The sequence below is a fragment of the Pinus tabuliformis genome, chromosome 9 (genome assembly GCF_031772625.1).
Source record: "Pinus tabuliformis cultivar Carrire ecotype Pingquan chromosome 9, CPIR1, whole genome shotgun sequence".
Lineage (NCBI taxonomy): Eukaryota > Viridiplantae > Streptophyta > Pinopsida > Pinales > Pinaceae > Pinus > Pinus tabuliformis.
The window spans coordinates 1,271,258,850-1,271,279,926 of NC_142307.1; the positions used below are offsets into that span (position 1 = coordinate 1,271,258,850).

The 21,077-nt window shown below is 38.6% G+C and overlaps 1 protein-coding gene across 6 annotated transcripts in view; it reads left to right on the forward strand.

Moving 5' to 3' along the window:
- The first annotated feature begins 300 nt into the window (after window positions 1-300).
- Window positions 301-21,077, forward strand: part of ENA (DnaJ/Hsp40 cysteine-rich domain superfamily protein) — an 84,770-nt gene continuing 63,993 nt past the window's right edge. Inside the window, exon 1 of one of the 6 annotated variants that reach the window (XM_089439929.1) lies at window positions 301-673. In XM_089439929.1, the coding sequence (XP_089296055.1) occupies window positions 506-673 (168 nt within the window). In that variant the 5' untranslated portion in view covers window positions 301-505. The remainder of the gene's footprint in view (window positions 674-21,077) is intronic. The other 5 variants (XM_089439932.1, XM_089439931.1, XM_089439930.1 and 2 more) reach the window with 5 other exon arrangements.

The following is a 21,077-nucleotide window of genomic DNA, read 5'->3' on the forward strand; positions in this document are numbered from 1 at the left end:
ACATTACTTAGAAGATGTGGTTGATAATAACATATATATACTCTAATAAAAGATACCATGGTACTTAAATAGTACAACGAAACAACTCTTCTATGTTAAATAGTTTTGAGATTACATTTTCATTGTTTTATAACATTCTCAATGGCACCTCACCTCTTCTCAATTAAAGCTTCTATATTAAATAGTTTTGAGATTACATTTTCATTGTTTTATAACATTCTCAATCACACCTCACCTCTTCTCAATTATTATTGTAAACTCATATAATGTCGTTTTTTGCTTTTTTCTTTTCTAAGGAATCTTAATGATATCGGTAAGTCCAGTCGACAAAATCTACACTCCAAAGTTTTATGCCTGTAAATCTTTAAAACCTCCGCTACTAACATGAAACCGGCCGCTAAGTCTCAGAATACCGTACCATCCGATCAAATAAATCAACAGATTCATCGGTTTCTAAACTTAAAACTATGTAGATTATTTGCAACTTAAAAGGAGTGTGTCATGAATGCCGATGGCAGCCATTCTGAATTACATCGACGGCTCTGTCGGAAAGGACGAGATCCTGAGGAGTCTACATTGGCTTTCGGTCGATAACAAAAATGAAGATTTTACACCCACAATATGTGCGGTCCCACGGAGGTTGTCCAAGCGTCCTTGGATTGTCAAATCAGAGGTCCTTCTCTTCAAATCAATAGCATAGATTATTTTGCTTTCTTGCATTTGCATTGTCACCACTCGAATTCCCATTATAAACAATCGATTTTCATTGTATTTACGGGCTGTAAACCGTTGGGCTTTTGTAATTTCCCTAAAATTTCTGTGGCAACTTATTAGGCTAGCATGTACTGTTTGTAATTCCATGACTGTAAGAATTAATGGATCTTCTCATTATCACCTCATGCCAATCACTTCTATAATCTAAATTAGATGATATACCTGCTGTTATTGTGCTCTGAACCTTGTAACCTTTGTAATCTGTATCGAATGGTAGGGTTTATTATCCACGACTTACATTCCAAGTGGGATGTCGCCCAAGGTTCCACCCTTTTTTTTGGTTACACACAGACATACGCACAGTTGGAATTTCCATGATAACATTATATTGGTTTTCAAGTTAATCGATATGTCGAGTGCCTCTTGACTTCTTTTTAAAAGTACATTTTGAATAGTGCCTTTTAGGTACATTTTCAATAGTTCCTTCTTTTTGGCTTGTCTAAAGAAGACTAAAATCCTTTGCCACATACACAGAATGGAGTATTTCTTCGATGTTGCAGGGCTCGTGAGGATTGATTTTCATAGGTGTACCTTTTTTTGGGATAAATATTAATTAACATGACAACATATTTTAGTTATACGCCTTTCAATGAAGCGTTCTAAAAGGTTACACATGCCAATGGGACTTGTTCATTGGTGAGGTTGATGAATTGAAGTGCTGACCACCAGGGTTCCATTTTCGCTGCGGTCTGCCCCAGCGTGTTAGAAAGGGATGAAGTCGGGTATGTGTGTAGACCACATTGCTTTGGTCCAAAACGTCGACCTAAGAATGGTCAAAAATGGATGCGAATACATTGGAAGAACCCTTATACAATGTCATTAATCACAACAGCCTTAGACTTGAGCTGAGCGTTGTATTGATTGTCTTTCAATTAATAAAATATATGTGATTTTGAGTGCTACAGATTTCTTCTAGTTTCTGTTATGCATATTTTCAGTTAGCTATGTGTTTGTAGATCTAGCATACAAAAAATGATTTTGAGAGTTCGTTGAATATCCAACTTCCTACAGTTTGTAGTTTGCATATCCAATTCCCATGTATTGAAAATTTAACATCAGATTAGATTTCTTCTAGTTTCTGCTATGCATATTTTCAGTTAGCTATGTGTTTGTAGATCTAGTATGCAAACAATGGTTTTGAGAGTTCGTTGAATATCCAACTTCCTACAGTTTGTAGTTTGCATGTCTACTTACCATGTATCGAAATTTTAACTTCATATTAGAGTTGTGCCTTTGAGATCTTCTAGGAATCTCTGTATGGATAAATCAGTGCTTTGTTGGAGGGAATTGTCAGAGGGTTTCAATGGGTGTGACGCCTATGAGTATTTGTAATTGAAGAGATGCAGATCAGTGAGAGGTTGTAGGCAATGACGCCCTGAGTACTATAGTGATTGGAGTATTTAATCTGATTATTTTATTTTTATGTTTTATTTTAATTTTTCAGGTTGATTTGTTTAGCTTAGGTGTGTACTAGGAGCTGCAGTCATGACAAGTTTTGGTCTCCGAGAGTGTCACATGTTGGAGGTTGCTACCAATTTTTAGTGGAAGTGCAGACTACAGAGTCTATTGGAGGACTTTGATCTTTTGGTTTTTGTGGAAGGAAAGGTGATTGCCCCTTTGATCCCACATAACTGGCTGAGCAAAACCAGAAGGTATCCAAAGTAAAGAGAATTACCCTTGATTTGGTGAGAGACCATTTGATCCCCCACATGGTGGAAAAGAAATTGGTCAAGGACATATTTGATGCCATAGTCACACTATACTAGAGTGTGAATATTGTGGAGAAATGTAGCTTGAGCAGCAACTTCCTGCACAGGTTTAGTGTGAATGTGCAAGAAGTTATTCGAGACATTTTTTTGGTGACCACTTTGGTGATCACTAATTCCATCTTGTAATTTCACTTGAAAAAAAAGTGAAAGTCTTATGTTTTTGAAGTCAATTTGTCTTCGGAATTTAAATGAAATGTTTTAAATGTTCTAAAATATTAGTAACTTAACTCTTGATTTAATCTTAGCTGCACATCTCATGATTGAGATAGGTGGCAGCTAGGATTGACTTTTGAGGAGATTAGTTATCTCTCTCTAAACGTAAAGAGGACAAGATAGGAGAAGTCGATCTCTTATGAGAAAAAAGCAAGAGAGCTAGAAGAAAGAAGAGTACATTCAAGGAGAAGAAGAGCAGATTGCTAAAGAAACCAACAATATACCAGTAGGCCATACAGGTAGTACCATTGCTGTAGCTGCCTTTTTATTATGCACAGCCCATACACCTTTCGATTTGGCCATACACAGGCTTGTGTGGATTGCTTGAGTGTGTTGTGGCTATTGATAGGAGAGAGAGCAGTTTGTCTTGGAAAGGCAGAAATAAAGCAGGCCATACTGTTGTAGCTGTACCCTCTCTTATGTTGGAAAGTTGATTAGGGCAGCATAATAATTCACTTTTCCATTCATGACAGTTATTTGAGATTTATTTTCTTCTTGTTTATTGTCATCAAATAAAAGCCAAAACAGAAAGATCACAACCATAACACAAGATATAGGCTCCAAGCCAGGGCAAAATCCCCTCCAAGAGAAAATCCTGAAAGAACTTCTCTTATCATAGAATCAACTTCAAAGGAGGCTTCCAAGACCAAACCCTAGACCCAGGCTGCCACCAAGAACCAAGTCAACCAGCCAATCTTCTCTTCTGCAATGCAAGACAAGACCCCCAAGGGTATCGAAGCAAAACTTCTCCAAGATGAAGGCTCTTCTAGCCTTGCGTCCTTGCCAAAGCAGCCTGCAACATCTCTTGTAGTTTCAGACCTGAGGTAACCCTAGAAACCCTAGCATACTCACACATGTGAGCAATAGATGGCAAGATTTCAGACCTTCGCTTAATTCTGGAGCCTCTTCCTTCTTTGCTAGCCTTTGTCTTCTATGATCCTCACATTCCTTCTTCAACTGCAGATTGAACCAAGAATGTGCTTCCTTGATTATGTCACAAATGAGGTCGAATCCTCCCTTTATATGGCCTTTCTTAGGGCTCAAATATCCCTCACAAGACCAACTTCATATTGGCTGGCCGACTTGGTTCTTAGGAGCCTTCTAGACATTTCCATATACAAAATAATTTTTCTTTCAACGATACAAATGGCCGAAAGGGTCTTTTTACAATAACAATGACTCTTTCACTCATGATAAATCTAGGAGACCTAATGACAAATAACTTGAGCATGAAACCCATGCTCCAAAAATAATTTTCTTTTATTCTTTACATCATTTTCTTTCTCCAAATAATATTTACATCATTACATGAGTCAAATGACAATTATGAAGACCGAAACTAGTTACATTCTTCAACACTCCCTCTTAACTAGGGAGGTATTCATAATTGTCCAACCGGTACAAGGACAATACTCCCTTTGAAAAGTTCTCATAAGAAGAGTCGGATTGATAAGCCAACTGTAAGCATCAACATTATGATCAACCAACATTGTCTTTGAGGCCTAACTAGACAAGCTCTACTTCATTCAAGAGCATTATGTTGGGAGGCTTTACATGTGATACCGCACTACCTCTACAAGGCACATACCCCATCCGGATGTTCACAAAGTATGTCCTTTTAGGACTATTCTTATCTTGGATTCTTGGCCCTGAATCCTCAAAGAATATCGGTCCTCTTCGCTCACTCTTATCTTGGATACTTGTCACATCCTCAAAGAGTGTCAGTCCCTTTCCTTTCTTGGATGTTCTATCCTCAAGGAAACCACAAATGCTTATCAAATCCTCTAACAGTCTCTCTTCAAAGCCTTCATTTAGACTTACGACGGTTAGCCTTGGTCAAGTGCTTGACACATGAAGTAGAGAATGCATATGTGATGTCCAACATCTCTCCCTCTCAACCAGAGAGGATATTCATATTCTCCTTTTTACTTGAGAATAGATCCTTGCTGCTATTCAAGAAGACTACTTTACTCCCTCTCAAATCTAGAGGAGATTCCTGACTTCCTTTTTAATCGGGAAGTCATATCCACAAGCTTTCTAGCTTGTCTTTATAAGAGTATTAGTTGCCAATTCTTCATAGCTGCTTGACTCCCTCTTTTCTCTACATCTCATCGTACTGAGCCTGCTTCTTTTCGAGGTATCATGGAGTCATCTTCTTCAATCTTGTGACAGGTTCCAGGTCATTAATCTTGCACATCACTTTCAACTTGTCAATTTCAATGAAGGCATTATATTGATCCTTTCCAAGTTTCTAGTTGATCATAGCTTCCTCAACAAAGTGATCTCCTTTGACCTCCAGGTTATCTTTTCGCACTGCTACCTTTTAATCCCAAGATGAGTGCATCTTGAATTCACCGTTGCCAGATACCAGGTATTGAGCTTTCTTCAATAGTCTTCATACATTCCATATAGTTGAACTTGCCTCAACTGTTGTTAAGATATGGTATGTTCTATGCTTATAACAGTTTACTTCTTTTCCTTATTATATTCCACAGATTAACAATCACATGTACATAAAGTAAAGTGCAGATAGAACATTAAACGATCGACAGAAAACAAGCCAAGACAAGAGACACAAGATGTGGCGGCTAGCCAGGGACAAACCCCACAATGTGTGGGGAAACCCTTTGATCAAATCTTCTTTTATCTTCAATAATTCAGCAGAGAGAAATAGTACAATAAATCTGATTTATATCAGTAGTAGCAAACCCTAGATCAACAGCATCAGCATTAGCGGCTTCATCATCAAACTAGGGCAGACGATATCTCACAAACCGATCGTCGGATTGGCTTGATTCCACCACCAAAAGTTGCGGCTTCTAGAGGAGGTTCAGATGAACCTACAACGCAGTTCAGATGAGGAGATATTCTAGTCCACGCAGGTCAAACTTCACTTTTGCAGTTGCAGTTTCAGTTTCAGCAGCGTCCTTCAAACTAGGGCAGTCGATATCTTGCAAACCGTCCGTCGGATTGACTTGATTCCACCACCAAAAGTTGCGGCTTTCAGAGGAGGTTTAGATGAACCTACAACACAGTTCAGATGAGGAGATCTTCTAGTCCACGCAGGTCAATCTTTACTTCTGCAGTTGCAGCTTCAGTTTCAATAGCTTCCGGCTTCACATGTGTGAGGGAGAGACCCTTTTCTGCGCAATAGAGAAGAGACTCTTTTCTGCATAGTAGAGAGAGAGAGATGTGATGAGATGAGTGAGTCCAAATGAGGAAAAGTCCTCTTGTATTTATACACAATATTGGTGTTTGAATAGATGCGACTGTTGGGCTTCTGAGCCTACATGAGTTGTAGGTCGGCTTGATAATAATTCCATAATCAAAATAAATTCATATCTCCATAAATACTTATCGGAATCGGAATCTAATAAAAATATTATCAGCCATGAATAAGATGACCCACATGAAGTTTTTCCCTAGTTGCCAATTTTAACATTCCCTCTCAACTAAGGAGAACTTCATCTGCAATCTGTCTATCGGTCGTTACTATTCATCCATCAAATGCACTGCCCTGTACAGCCTGCCCCTTGCCCTGTTTTGCTCTATTTTGCCTGTTTTGCTTTGTCTTGTTTTGCCCTGTACTGATCTGTATTGTTCTGCCGTGTTCTGCTCTGCTCTTGCATTGTTCTGTTCTGCTTTGCTTTTTTCCGAATTATGAAGAAGAAGAGATTATGGAGGATGTATCATACTGACTCAAAGTTAGTCTCATAGTATGTATCACTGGTCCCAGACCAGTCTCAACCAACCCGAAGTCAGTGTCATAGCGAGTACAACTCCACTGGTCCCAGACCAGTATCATCCTCCACTGACTCAAAGTCAGTCTTAGAGTGTGTACCACTGGTCCCAGTCTAGTCTCAACCGACCCAAAGTCAGCTTCATAGTAAGTACCACTCCTACCACTGGTCCCAGACCAGTATCGCAGTCTCAGAGAGTGTACCACTGGTCCCAGACCAGTCTCAACTAACCCGAAGTCAGCGTCATAGTATGTACCACTCTCACTGGTCCCAGACCAGTATTGCACTGACACGAAGTCAGTCTCAGAGTATGTACCACTGGTCCCAGACTAGTCTCAACCGACCCGAAGTCAGTGTCATAGTATGGTACAACTCCTACCACTGGTCCCAGACCAGTATCATTGATCCCAGATCAATGGAGGTCATCCTAGCGTAGGGAGTACGGTAGATACAACGATGCGTCCATCGGTACTACTTTGGTCCCTAACTTCATTTCCCTGCTCATTGATGAAATGAGAGGTACTTCCCATGAGTCCCAAACTACATGGGTAGGATGCCTCGACAGGAGAACTAATCAATCCTCTCCTCACAAGAGAACACATCAATCCTGCTACAATCGCCATGGAGAACACATCAATCCAGGCCTCACAGGAGAACACATCAATCCTGCTACAATCGCCATGGAGAACACATCAATCTAGGCCTCACAGGAGAACTAATCATCTTGCTACACAGGAGAGCAAATCATCCTGTTCCACAAGAGAGCGAATTATCTTGTCCCACAAGAGAGCGAATCATCTTGTTCCAGTGCGCACCACCATGGGAGGGTGAGTCATACTGTGGTCGTATGTTGCTCCAGTAAGAACAGCAAGCCCTCAGAGCTCCTAGAGCTTAATGTATGAAACATGCAGGACCCTTATACAAGGGTTTCTTGACGACTCCAAGTCGTTTGGGAAAATCACAGATTAGATCTTTCCTCGGGGCTTTGACAAGGTGTATCGACCTGTACATCATCTTAATGCGATGGAGCCTCCTTACTCATCGACTTACCATATCCCAGATGATGTCTATTTGCTGGAGCAATCGACAAATACGAGATTCCTCAATAATCGAATCCCACCTCTGGTTGTTACAAAGAATCATAGTGGTATGTGTTCAAACAGCTCACTGAAGAGCTTCCCCAACCAGGCAGCTTCATACGAGATCATACTCATAGATATATATCCGGTCTCGACGGTGCTTATGGCAACTGACTTCTGCTTCCTGCTCATTCATTATATCGAAGCAGAGTCCAAATAGAAACAACACTAAAAGTGCTCCAGTGATCCTCCACACTACCTACCTAATCAACATTCGAATAATCATGCAGTTTCATATCTCCGACAGTGTATCTCAATCCATGAGAGATTGTGTCCTGAAGACATCTCAGAAGATTCTTGGCACCAATCTAGTGAGGCTCAACCAAATATGAGCTCACAATGCTAACTGCAAAACATATGTTCAGACAGAGGTTCACCAAGAACATCAACGCGAATGAGTTTTTGAAACTCAGAGGAATTTCCCAAATCTCGTCCGACATCACTACCATATAACTTCTGAAAGTTAAGATCCTTGAGATAGTCACAGGCTTGTAGTCCACCATACCAAATCTTTTCAGAATCTTCACCACATATTTTCCTTGAGATAGGAAAATTTCCCTTGGCTTCTGCCACACTTCAAGTCCTAGGAAATAGTGCATCAGTCCTAGGTCCTTCATTTCAAATTCAAAAGCCAACTCCCTCTTACATTTGTGAATGAGAGGGTATGCACCTGTTAGAAAGAGGTCATCCACATACAATACCAGTATGAGAGACTTGTCATCTTCAACCTTAAAGTAAAGGTTAGGGTTGGCTTCACTCCTAGTGAATCCCAGCTTCATCAAGTAGCTATCGATCCTCTCATACCATGCTCGGGGTGCTTGCTTCAGCCCATAGAGAGCCTTCTTCAACCCGCACACATGAGATTTTCGATCATAAATCTCAAATCCTTTGGATTGCTCCACGTAGACCTCTTCTTTGATCGAACCATGCAAGAACGCGGTCTTGACATCCATAAGATGTAGGTACCATCCTTGTGAAGCCGCAAGGGCTATGATTGAGTGGATGGTCATATATCTGGCAACAGGTGCAAATATCACATCATAGTCTATACCTTCCTTCTAGGAGAAATCACGAGCAACAAAACGAGCCTTATACTATTCTGTACTTCCATCTGTTGCAGCTTTATCTTGTAAAGCCATTTTGAAGTAACAATTGTCTTGTCCTAGGGTCTGGGAACTACTTCCCAGACATCATTCTCCATAATGGTCATAGCATCCTTCCATACTTGATGCTTGACGACATCTGAGAATGATGAAGGCTCATTTTGTATAATCGTGCTCATGATGGTTAGGTATCCCTGATACCTGTTAGGTTTCTTACTTTCACGGAAGGTTCCTCGGGGTGCAGCATGTCCTTCAGCATCATCAAGTATCCCACTAAGCCATGAAGGCCTCTTCCTGGAAGAGGAAGGCTCAGGTGGATAAATAGGATCCATCAGTTCTTCCACATCATGCATTGTTACATCATCTACCCATAGAGACACCTTCCACAATCATACGGTGCCACACCATTCTGCTCTAGAGTATGTGGTGTAGTAGTCTCCCTCTGAATGCCAGCCTCAGATATGCTTGAGTGAACCAATTGTAATATATCGGAGGTCTTGCTTTGGCTTGAGGGGAATGGTCCCCTTTTGAGCTTTCCTTCGGCACATCCTAGACATACACCTTCTTTCTCTACTCGGAATTCGGGCATCCCTGTCACCATTTGTCTTACATCTAGTAGAGCTTTATAATGAAGGTGGGCAAACCTCCGATGCCAAAGTTCAGACTAAAGAGATGTTTCATAAGACATGACACCTAGCGGACTTCCACCGACCTGATATAAAGAATCAACTCGAAACCCAAGAGTAAAGGCATCTTTAACATTTTTTTTCATATACGTACCTTGCCATCGCTGAAGGTTACCTTGTAGCCTTTGTCTTCCATTGCTGAGATGGACACCAGGTTCTTTTTGAGGTCAGGTGCATTTAATACATCCTGGAATTTCTAGCCTTCTTGAATGGTTGTCCTCTTCCTTGATTCCCAGCTCTCCTCTTACCTTTGCTATTGAATTTGTCATTCCTTTGATTGTCATCAGAGGGATTTTGATCATCATTCCGGTGTGAGTCCTTTCTATCAAGGCACTCCCTTGCATAGTGACATGCTTTATCGCAGATGTAACATCATCCTTTTCTTCCACCCTTAGGTCCAGCCTTTCCTTTTGATTTAGTCTCGGAATTATTTCTTTTCTTAGCATGAGAAGAAAAGGCAACAGGAGGACCTTTAGGCATGGGCATTTCTTGCTTTCCTACCCTTGTTTCTTCTTGAATGCATCTAGCCATTAATTCCTTGAAACCAGGAATTACATGATTGTTCAGAAGAGTAGTCCTAAACACGTACCATTCGGATGGTAATCCTCCAAGAGTCACGAGTGCCATTTCTCCGTCAGTAATAGTCTCCCCAATAGATAGGACATCATTCTTGATCTCGGTGATTCTTAAGAAGTATGCTTGCATACTCTCATCTTTACCCTTCTTGGTTTCCCTCAGGTTATTTCTAAGAAACAAAACTTGATTTGCATCATTAACTTTAAATAAACTCACCAGTCTATCGTAGATTTCCTTGGAGGTGTCCAGTTCAGAGATGTAGGCCACCAAGTGCTTGTCGATAGAGTCCTGGATGATCTTCTTTGTTTTGACTTCTCCCTTTTTCCATTTGTTCTAGGCAACAACGGATGCATTTAATGGAGGCTCAACAATATTGCCTCTTACATGGTCCAACACTCCTTGATGTTCTAGGGTTAGATCGATAGACATCTTCCATCCGTGATAGTCAGCGTTCTCATGGAGCTTGTCTTCGGCAGGAAAGAGTGTTGAGGACCCCATAGTTCTTTTAGGATAGCCTTGCCAATCTTCTCTTCGGTGATTGCTCTTGCTCTTGCTCGGGCTTTGTCTTCACCTCGGCTCTGATACCATGTTAAGATATGGTATGTTCTATGCTTATAATAGTTTACTTCTATTCCTTATTATATTCCACAGATTAGCAATCACATGTACATAAAGTAAAGTGCAGATAGAACATTAAACGATCGACAGAAAACAAGCCAAGACAAGAGACACAAGATGTGGCGGCTAGCCAGGGACAAACCCCACAATGTGTGGGGAACCATTTGATCAAATCTTCTTTTATCTTCAATAATTCAGCGAAGAGAATAGTACAATAAATCTGATTTATATCAGCAGTAGCAAACCCTAGATCAGCAGCATCAGCATTAGTGACTTCATCATCAAACTAGGGCAGACGATATCTCACAAACCGACCGTCGGATTGGCTTGATTCCACCACCAAAAGTTGCGGCTTCCAGAGGAGGTTCAGATGAACCTACAACACAGTTCAAATGAGGAGATCTTCTAGTCCCCGCAGGTCAAACTTCACTTCTGCGGTTGCAGTTTCAGTTTCAGCAGCTTCCTTCAAACTAGGGCAGTCGATATCTTGCAAACTGTCCATCAGATTGACTTGATTCCACCACCAACAGTTGCAGCTTTCAGAGGAGGTTTAGATGAACCTACAACACAGTTCAGATGAGGAGATCTTCTAGTCCATGCAGGTCAATCTTTACTTCTGCAGTTGCAGCTTCAGTTTCAGCAGCTTCTAGCTTCACATGTGTGAGGGAGAGACCCTTTTCTGCGCAGTAGAGAAGAGACTCTTTTCTGCGCAGTAGAGAGAGAGAGATGTGATGAGATGAGTGAGTCCAAATGAGGAAAAGTCCTCTTGTATTTATACACAACGTTGGTGTTTGAATAGATGCGACTGTTGGGTTTCTGAGCCTACATAAGTTGTAGGTTGTCTTGATAATAATTCCATAATCAAAATAAATTCATATCTCCATGAATACTTATCGGAATCGGATGATCTTTATATCAATCCTACACTTCTCAACGAGAGGAATCTAATAAAAATATTATCAGCCATGAGTAAGATGACCCACATGAAGTTTTTCCCTAGTTGCCAATTTTAACAACTGTCATCCTGCAACATTCTTCCAGGTAGAAAAACAATATGTTAACCAGATAACGAACAATAAATATTAACATTAGACATTATGACAACTTTCTCATCATCAACATCTTCAAGGTCCATCTCCTTACGATTCTACGTTCATGCAACAGATTTCCCAAGGATTGAACTTGATTACCAAGTTACCATTCTCTTTCGGAGACTATACTAGATGTTGATTACTAATATATACATATATTCTAGCGAGAAAGTCTTAATATTCTTTATCCATCCATAGTAAGTCAAATTCATCTTCCTAGGCATCATATAGCCAAATGAAAGATTCACTATGCATGTGACTAACCTTTCTTCCAGGACTATATGAATCCTACTCAAAGGTTACTTTTAAACACACATTCCTAATCTTTCACACAATCATCTAGCTACATGTCTTTCACAATGAGCCTGCAACTTGACCAACTGCATTCCTTCACCCTTTTCAGAGTATTGTTTCCATATAATATGGAATATATACAAGTCTTGTCATAATGCTTCTTTCAAGAGCCTTCTAAGATGATGACTCTTACAGTATCATGATGATCCACTTTAGCAAAATGACTTCCTCTAACATAATGTTAGATAGTGTATGGAATCATGGATGAACACTTATGCAGAATGGTCCCCAAAATTTTTAGTCTTAAAGGACTAGATGATTTCAAGTAATTCAAACAAGTAGACTTTAAATATGCTACTATCCTATGCTTCTATCTATGACGCCATACTAAATAATCATACATGCTTACTCCTTTAATGAACTTGTTAGCGCTAGTTTCTTTAGGGTCCTTACAGTTCTTTCCTTCCATCATGCTTATTATTAACAAGCACAAGGACTACTTTGCTAGTCCATCCTTCTCATTTTGCTTTCTTCAATATGTACCTGCATCATTCACTGACAAGTACGACCAATCAAAATACAAGTACAAGAAGAGCATGATAACGGCCTAGGGTTTCATGTTTTTTATAGAGGGCATTATCCTAGGATTCTTAGACACAAACCCTAAATTCCTTTGATATTTCTCATAGAAACATCAACCCTAGGGTTTCGATGTCATATCCTAGAGTTCAATTCCACCCTTGCTCAAGTTTACCATATGCCTTAGATAGTTTGTAAACCCTAAAAGTCAAGAGTTAGGGTTTCTATGAGGGAACAAACAGATTAGGGTTAGGGTTTACTAGGGTTTTCTAATCCAATTCCATCTAGGGTTTATAATCCTAGATACCCACAAACCTTCAACAAAATGAGGTCTACAAACCCTAAAAACAAAATGTGCAACAAAAACCTAATACTTTATGCATACCCTTTTGCAAAAAATTTACAAATGAACATTTAGAAATCATACATACCTTATAGACAAGGACTGCATACCTTTGTCTTACAATATCACTGTAAGCTGCATCGAAGCCTTCCTCTAGATTTCAAATTCTTGATGCTTCCACTAAAGCCAAAGTTTGCCTTCCAACGATCTTTAAAATGCCAAATAAGAATATTCTTTTCCTGAGCGAAAGTGCTTTTTTTTGGTAAGGGTATCCTATAGGTGGTTACAGGTTCTTAAATAAGAGTTCTACTACTGCTTCAAGCTTCAAACAATTCAAGGACTTATTTCGTTGCCTTTACCAACAGGTCTGGTACCTATTTTTGGTATTTAAATCTTGATACTATTGAAGCCTTTCTTAAGACTTCAACCCTCCAACTAGGGCTTCTCACAGTCACTATAAAAACCTTGAAGTTAGGCTTGAAATGCCTCTTCAATCTGCGGTCTTACAAGTTGCCTTACTTTGCTTGATTGTAAGGTCACTTATTAACCTTGAATTTCACAAGACATGAGGTTATAGGTCTCGGCCTATCTTATCAAAGCTTCTCAATGTTTCTGATGTTTGCATAGTGACCTCGACCTTGTGGTTAGGGTTCGCAAAGATCTCATAAACAATCCTAAATATATTTTCCACTACTGCAGTCCTTTATTTTCATTGAGGATACTTCTTTGCTGGCTTAACAGTCCCAATCTGAACTTATTTAAGGCTGTTCGACCCCTCCAAACAGTTCACTACAAGACCCACGATTTTTCTGCAATCTTTATAATAAGTGTGACCCGATCTTGTCACCAAATCTTACAAGGACAACTCAGAATATAAGCCTTCTTCCATGTATAGATTAGCCCTTCAAAACGACTCTTGATGCTATGAGATGGATCTGAAACCATCAAACCAAAATACAATGGCATTTAAGTGTTTATTATTTCCTTTGATCCCACATTTAACCTTTTGTTGTTCCTTGGTCTTGTATTAAAACAATTCGACCTTCTAGATAGTCTATTCTTTTTGGCTTCTTGGAGCAATGAAAAACCCTTCCAGCAATCTTCTAGTTGCCTATAATTTTGTCCTTAGCTCTGATACCATGTTGGAAAGTTTATTAGGGCAGCATAATAATTCACTTTTCCATTCATGACAATTATTTGTGATTTATATTTTTCTTCTTGTTTATTATCATCAAATAAATGCCAAAATAGAAAGATCACAACCATACACTATGAACACAAGATATAGAAAGCATTCCATTCCATAGATTTAATCCATTAGCCATCAATAAACCAATTTCTCAAATTCAACTCATCTTTTCCACATTTACATAAAGTTGTGCATAAATGAAGAAATGAATATGTATTGTTGCAGGAGTTGTTGATCTATAGGGAGGAACTCATTCCACTAGCCTCATCTAAGTCTTTTCCACCTCTCGCCAAATCCTACCAATCACCAATTCTGATTTCTGTTTTGTAGCCACCGTGGACAACCACCTTGAGCAAATCTAACCATCCTAAAGAGTTGGGTTGATCCTTGGGTAGTGTGCACCTTCCCCATACCTTATTCTCCAAGCAAGGGCAAAACCCCTCCAAGGGGAAAACCCAGAAAGAACTCCTCTTCTCATAGAATCAACTTCAAAGGAGACTTCGAAGACCAAACCCTAGACCCAAGTTGCCACCAAGAACCAAGTCAACCAACCAATCTTCTCTTCTGCAATGCAAGACAAGACCTCCAAGGGTAGCGAAGCAAGACTTCTCCAAGATGAAGGCTCTTCTAGCCTTTTGTCCTTGCCAAAGCAGCCTGGAACATCTTTTGTAGTTTTGGACTTGAGGTAACCCTAGAAACCCTAGGGTATTTCCATGTGTGAGCAATATATGGCAAGATTTCAGACCTTCGCTTAATTCTAGAGCCTCTTCCTTCTTCGCTAGCCTTCCTTTGTCTTCTATGACCCTCACATTCCTTCTTCAATTGCAGATCAAACCAAGAATGTGCTTCCTTGATTGTGTCACAATTGATGTCGAATCCTCCCTTTATATAGCCTTTCTTAGGGCTCAAACATCCCTCACAAGGCTGACTTCATGTAGGCTGGCTGACTTGGTTCTTAGGAGCCTTCTAGACATTTCCATATACAAAATAATTTTTATTTCAATGATACAAATGCCCAAAAGGGTATTTTTACAATAACAATGACTCTTTGACTCATGATAAACCTAGGAGACCTAATGACAAATAACTTGAGCATGAAGCCCATGCTCCAAAAATAATTTTATCTTATTTTTTACATCATTTTCTTTCTCCAAATAATATTTAAATCTTTACATGAGTCAAATGACATCTATGAAGACCGAAACTAGTTACATTCTTCAACATCTTATACAGGTTGTACATTGCTATTTAAGGCGATTTTATTGGTTGTACAACAACTAGTTCAAGCAGGCTATAGAGTTCACTTTGTAAGCTTTGATCAAAGGAATGGAAAGTTGATTAGAAGGAGACATCCTTGAGTTTATGTTTTTTTTCTTCTCCTGTTCATTTTTCAACTACTATGTGACTGATTTTTTTAAATTTTCTGCTATTAAATAATTATGTTTTTGAGTTATTTGAGAGAACATTAGGATAGAAGTCACTTAGTTGAAAATTATTTATGGCATTAGAGTTTTTTTCTTTAATTGAGATTCCCAAGTATTTATAGTAGAGAATAATTGCTAGAAAGGACTAGTAGTAAGAGGGTTTCAATATTTTTTTTAAGGATTAATTTTCAAATTTTGGAGTTTGTGCATTACTGCATTACATCTCAGGGTTGGCCTCAGCTAGACTTAAGTTCGAGGATAGATTGGATGGAACCTTAAATTTCTTGTCATGGAAAGTGAGGGTTATGCTATTATTAAAAGAGAATGATCTTTGGGATATTGCTAAGGATGTTGTGCGTTCATTTACAGATCCACAATAGTTCGCAGCTTACAAGAAGGAAGTGAAGTCCAAGCAGAGAATCATGGATTCCATAATTGGTCCACTGATCCCTCATATATTCAAGAAGAAGGTGACAAAAGAAATGTTCGATACCTTGATTGGCCTATACCAGAGTGAGAACATAAACAAATGATGATATTGCGAAACAAACCTAGATCCATAAAGATGAACATATCAGATTCAATTACCAATTACCTTATGAAGATCATGTAGATTCTTGATCAACTTGTAGCAAATGGGGAGAATATTGTAGATGCAGAGTTGGTGAACATGGCACTAAATGGATTCCCAACTTCATGGTCAAAGCTATTTGTCCTCGTGAGAACCTTCTTAACATTGAAAGGTTGTGAGATGATTGTATCTAGGGGGCGACTCAAATAGAGTCAAAGGTCGACAAGAAGGGTGGTGACAAGAGTCTAGGCCCATTTGGTCAGGCAAATAAATGTAGAGGTAAATGACCTAGCAAGGGCAAGGAAAGAATGAGGAGTCATCCTTGTAGTAAGGAAAGGACGAGTAAATTTGAACACCTTCTTTGTCATAAACATGGTCATTATGCATCATAGTGTTTAGAAAAATAGAAGGGTATAGGTAAGTAGGCATAGAGGTAGGTAGCAACCTTTGCAAAAACTGGATGAATGAGCTTGTTGCCAAGTTCGAGAAGGATTTCTCCATGGTATCTTGACTTTCTACCAACACGGTTCCTAGGAATGTGTGGTCTGTGGACGGTGGTGCATTTCTATCATATGATATAAGTTTGATAGTTATTTAAATTTTCTAGTTTAACATACAACGCTTATAGTGCAGGCTGAGCTTGGTGATGATGCCAAGTATGTAGTTGCAAGAGTTGGTACTATTCCCTTCTAACTTGAGTCAGGTTACTATTTAGATTTTGATGATGCCTTGTTTGTTCCAAGTCTTAGAAAGAACTTGTTAGATCCTTATAATACTAGTGTATTACCCTTATTGTTATTGATAGTGTAGCCCCCTATTGTTATTGTTGTGCTCATGTATCCCCCATGTTGTTATTGTTGTGCCCCATAGAAGCCCACTATTGTTATTATTGTTCCCTTACATTATTATTGTTATGTAGGCTCTGATTATATTGTGACCCCTTAGACTCCTATATATACCAAGGAGGTCTTATCATTTGAATCATCCAAGAATTGTTCATTTATGTAAATGTAAGGAGGTTGCTTCCTTGAAGAGGTTAATTTTTAAGTCGTTGATCTATCTTTTCTTCTATTTTGTGAGCTGGTTGCATAACATTTGGTATCAGAGCTTTGGATTCTAGGGTTTCGCTTCTTCAAACATGTCATATTGGCATTTTCACTATAACTTTTTTTTCTACGAGGCTTCAAAAGTTGAAATTGCAACCACGTGGAGCCGAAATATTGGTGAACTTTGTGTATGAATTTCAGATCTTGGTTCACTATATTTTTAGAGATATTATCCAAGGAAGTTAGGGTTTTTGCAAGCTCTAGAATTCAATCTCGAACAGGTGACCTAGGGAAAATCGTCATAACTTTCTCTTTGAACATCGGATTTGAATTTCATAAAAGTGTTTGAAAGTGCACATACTATAGTTTTTTGTGTATTATTTTCAAGCTCGAAGGTCGAAACAGTGACGTGTGGCACTCCGTACAAGTTCGCTCTATTGAACTAGTGAATAATCAAGTCATCGTGGGAGATTGGGCATAACTCTTTCTTGAAGAATTCAATCTCGGTCTGGCTTGTGGAGTTGGAAAGAAGACTCAGAGGGCTACACAGAGCAAAAGTTTAGACCTTGGAGATACAAAATTACAGAGATACAACAGTTTCAATATCGAGCTCCTAAAAAACAAGAAAAATGTGTGTAATTTTTTTAAATTTTGCATAACTTTTGTTTGAAAAATTAGTTTGAAGTGATTCAAAGGGCATAGAGAAGCATAGATATCATTGTTTGATTCCAAAATGCCTCGAAACAAAAAAATGGACACACATAGTAAGCAACCAAAAAGCTCTTTTATGATGCATGAAGAAGAGGAAGAAATGCAACATGATATATCAAAATTATGAGACCAAGTGCAACAAATTTCACTCTCACAAAGAGTAACCAAAAATGAATTGGAAGCGATGATGAATGTTAAGATGGATGGTTTAAAAGGGAACATGGATTCTTTAGAATAAAAAATGGAAGGTTTGAAGGATGGTTTAAAAGCAGAAATAAAAGGTTTGAAGGAAGGTTTGACAAAGTTGCTACAAGAAATGCTTCCTAATAGCGACAATGTATTCCATGAAACTCATGATGAGAACAAAATGAATTTTAATCATGATTTTAGATACTCTAATTTTGGATTGAAGTCCTACCACATTCCAGAGATCGATATGAGGAAGTTTGATGACAAGGATCCGATAACATGGATACTATAAATGGAACAATATTTTGATCTACATGATGTGCAACCCTCACAAAAGGTACGTAATGCATCTTTATACTTAGAACCCAATCAATTTGTATGGTATAGATGGCTTTGTTCTCGTAAACCACTTGTCACCTGGTCAATTTTTACGGAGGAAATGATAGCACATTATAAAAATACAAAGAGCAACACCTTCTTTAGCCAATTGATAAATCTCAAACAAAAGGGTTCAATGGTGGAGCACATTGAAGATTTCCAAAAATTGAATATTAAGGTAACTAATATTCCAGAGGAGCATAGGATTGATGTCTTCATAGGGACTTTAAAGGATATCATCCAATACGAGGTTTGCCTTTGGGAATCTGATTCATTGGAGAAGGCATTCAGGGTGGTAAGAAAAGTTGAAAGAAAAAATATGGCAACAAGGAAGTTTACCACTCACAACTATAAAGATGGAAGTGTTTCTGCTCCTAGTCTTCCACAACCTACAAGGTTGACACCACAATAATTGGAAGAAAAAAGAGAGAAAGGGCTTTGTTACAGTTGTGATAGCAAATACACTAAAGGTCATAAGTGTGCTGAGAAGAAATTATTCTACATAGATTGTGAAGAGGAGGAAGAAAAGGAACAAGAAACATCAAAAGAGGAGGATATACACCAGGAACCAACCCCAGAAAAAGAAAAAATGAATCCGACCATATCTTGTAATGCATTGTCAGGAATTACCACTCCTCAAACTCTCAAGGTAGAAGGATATATCAATAAGAAAAAGGAAATAGTTCTGATTGATTCGGGTAGTACTTATAATTTTATCCATTGTAAAATAGCCAAGGAATTGAATTGCTTGCTATATCCAGCATCAGAGTGTCAAGTGATGGTTGCAAATGGAGGAACTATAAATTTATCTAGAAAGTGCCATAATATCAAGATAACTATGGGGGAATATGTATTTATTATTTAATAGTCCAATGCTTTCCATTCCATTGGGTGGTGCTGCTGTTGTACTGGGAGTCCAATGGTTACAATCTTTGGAATGATAGCTTTTAATTTTAAAGAACTTTTCTAGATATTTTTTTTGGGAAGGAAAGGAAGTTGAATTAAGGGGTATCGTAGGGAAGCCAGGAAAAATAATAAGCTCTAATGGCATGACAAAGCTTATGAAGAAAGAACAACGGGGCGTAATTGCACATTTATGCTCACTAGAGGTTCAAACATTGAAATCATCTATTTCTACAAATCTCCAAAAAATCTTGGACAGTCATTCCAAGGTATTTGAGACTCCCAAAGGCCTCCCACCTATTCATGATCATGATCATGTTATTCATTTGATTCCAGGAAGTGTTCCTCCAAACATTAGACCTTAGGGATATCCCTATGCCCAAAAGAGTGAAATTGAACGTATGGTTGCAGAAATGCTAGAGGCTAGTATAATTCAACCTAGGCAAAGTTCTTTCTTTGATCCAGTAGTATTGGTGCACAAGAAGGATGGATCATGGCGTATGTGTCCAAATTATAGGGAGCTCAACAAGCTCACTATTAAAGATAAATTTCCATTTCTTGTCATTGATGATTTATTGGATGAATTACATGGAGCAATTTACTTCACCAAGTTGGATCTTCATTCAGGATATCATCAAATTAGAATGAAGGCTGAAGACATTCCGAAAACAACATTCAAAACTCATGAGGGTCATTATGAATTTTTGGTCATGCCTTTTGGCCTTACTAATGCACCTTCCATATTTCAAGGTTTGATGAATTCCATTTTCAAACCCTTCCTTAGAAAATTTTGTAATAGTATTTTTTGATGATATACTAATCTACAACAAGTCTTGGAAGGATCATGTTCAACATGTTGACAGGGTGCTCAAACTATTGGAGGAGAAACAATTATATGCAAAAACCTCCAAATGTTTCTTTGGAGTACAGGAGGTGGAATATTTGGGTCATATTGTATCTCATGAAGGTGTTGAGGTAGACCCTAACAAAATTAAAGCCATTAAGGAATGGAAAATTCCCACAAACATTAAGCATCTTCGAGGATTTCTCGGGTTGACAGGGTGTTATCACAAGTTTGTTAAGAATTATGGGAGAATAACAACACCTCTAACAACATTACTGAAGAAAGATACATTTTTTTTGACTTCAGAAGCAACTAAGGCTTTTAAACATCTTAAAGAGGCAATATGCGAAGCACCGGTCTTAGCTACACCAGACTTCACAAAAACCTTTATTGTGGAATGTGATGCCTCAGGGAATTAAATTGATGCTATTTTAATGCAAGAAGGAAGACCCATTGCTTTTGAAAGTCATCCAATCAAAGGAAAATATTTACACAAACCTATTTATGAGAAGGAAATGTTGGCTATACATGCAGTAAAACAATGTCAACGTTACCTAAAGGGAAGACACTTTAAGGTAAAAACAGATTATGATAGTTTTCAATACTTTTTGGAATAAAGATTATCTTCAAAAGAGCAACAAAAATGGGTCACAAAGATGTTGGGTTATGACTTTGAAATCATCTACAAAAAAGGGAAGCAAAATGTTGTTGCAGATGCACTCAGAAGAAAGGATGAGGATGTGGAAGCATTGCTTTGTGCCATTTCTATTATCCAACCTGATTGGATAACCGAAGCAAGGGATGAATGAATGGAATAATGACGAAGAGGTGTGTACACTCATTCAAAAGTTGCAACAAGATCCCAGTACATCTGATAGATTAGCTGGAAAAGTGATT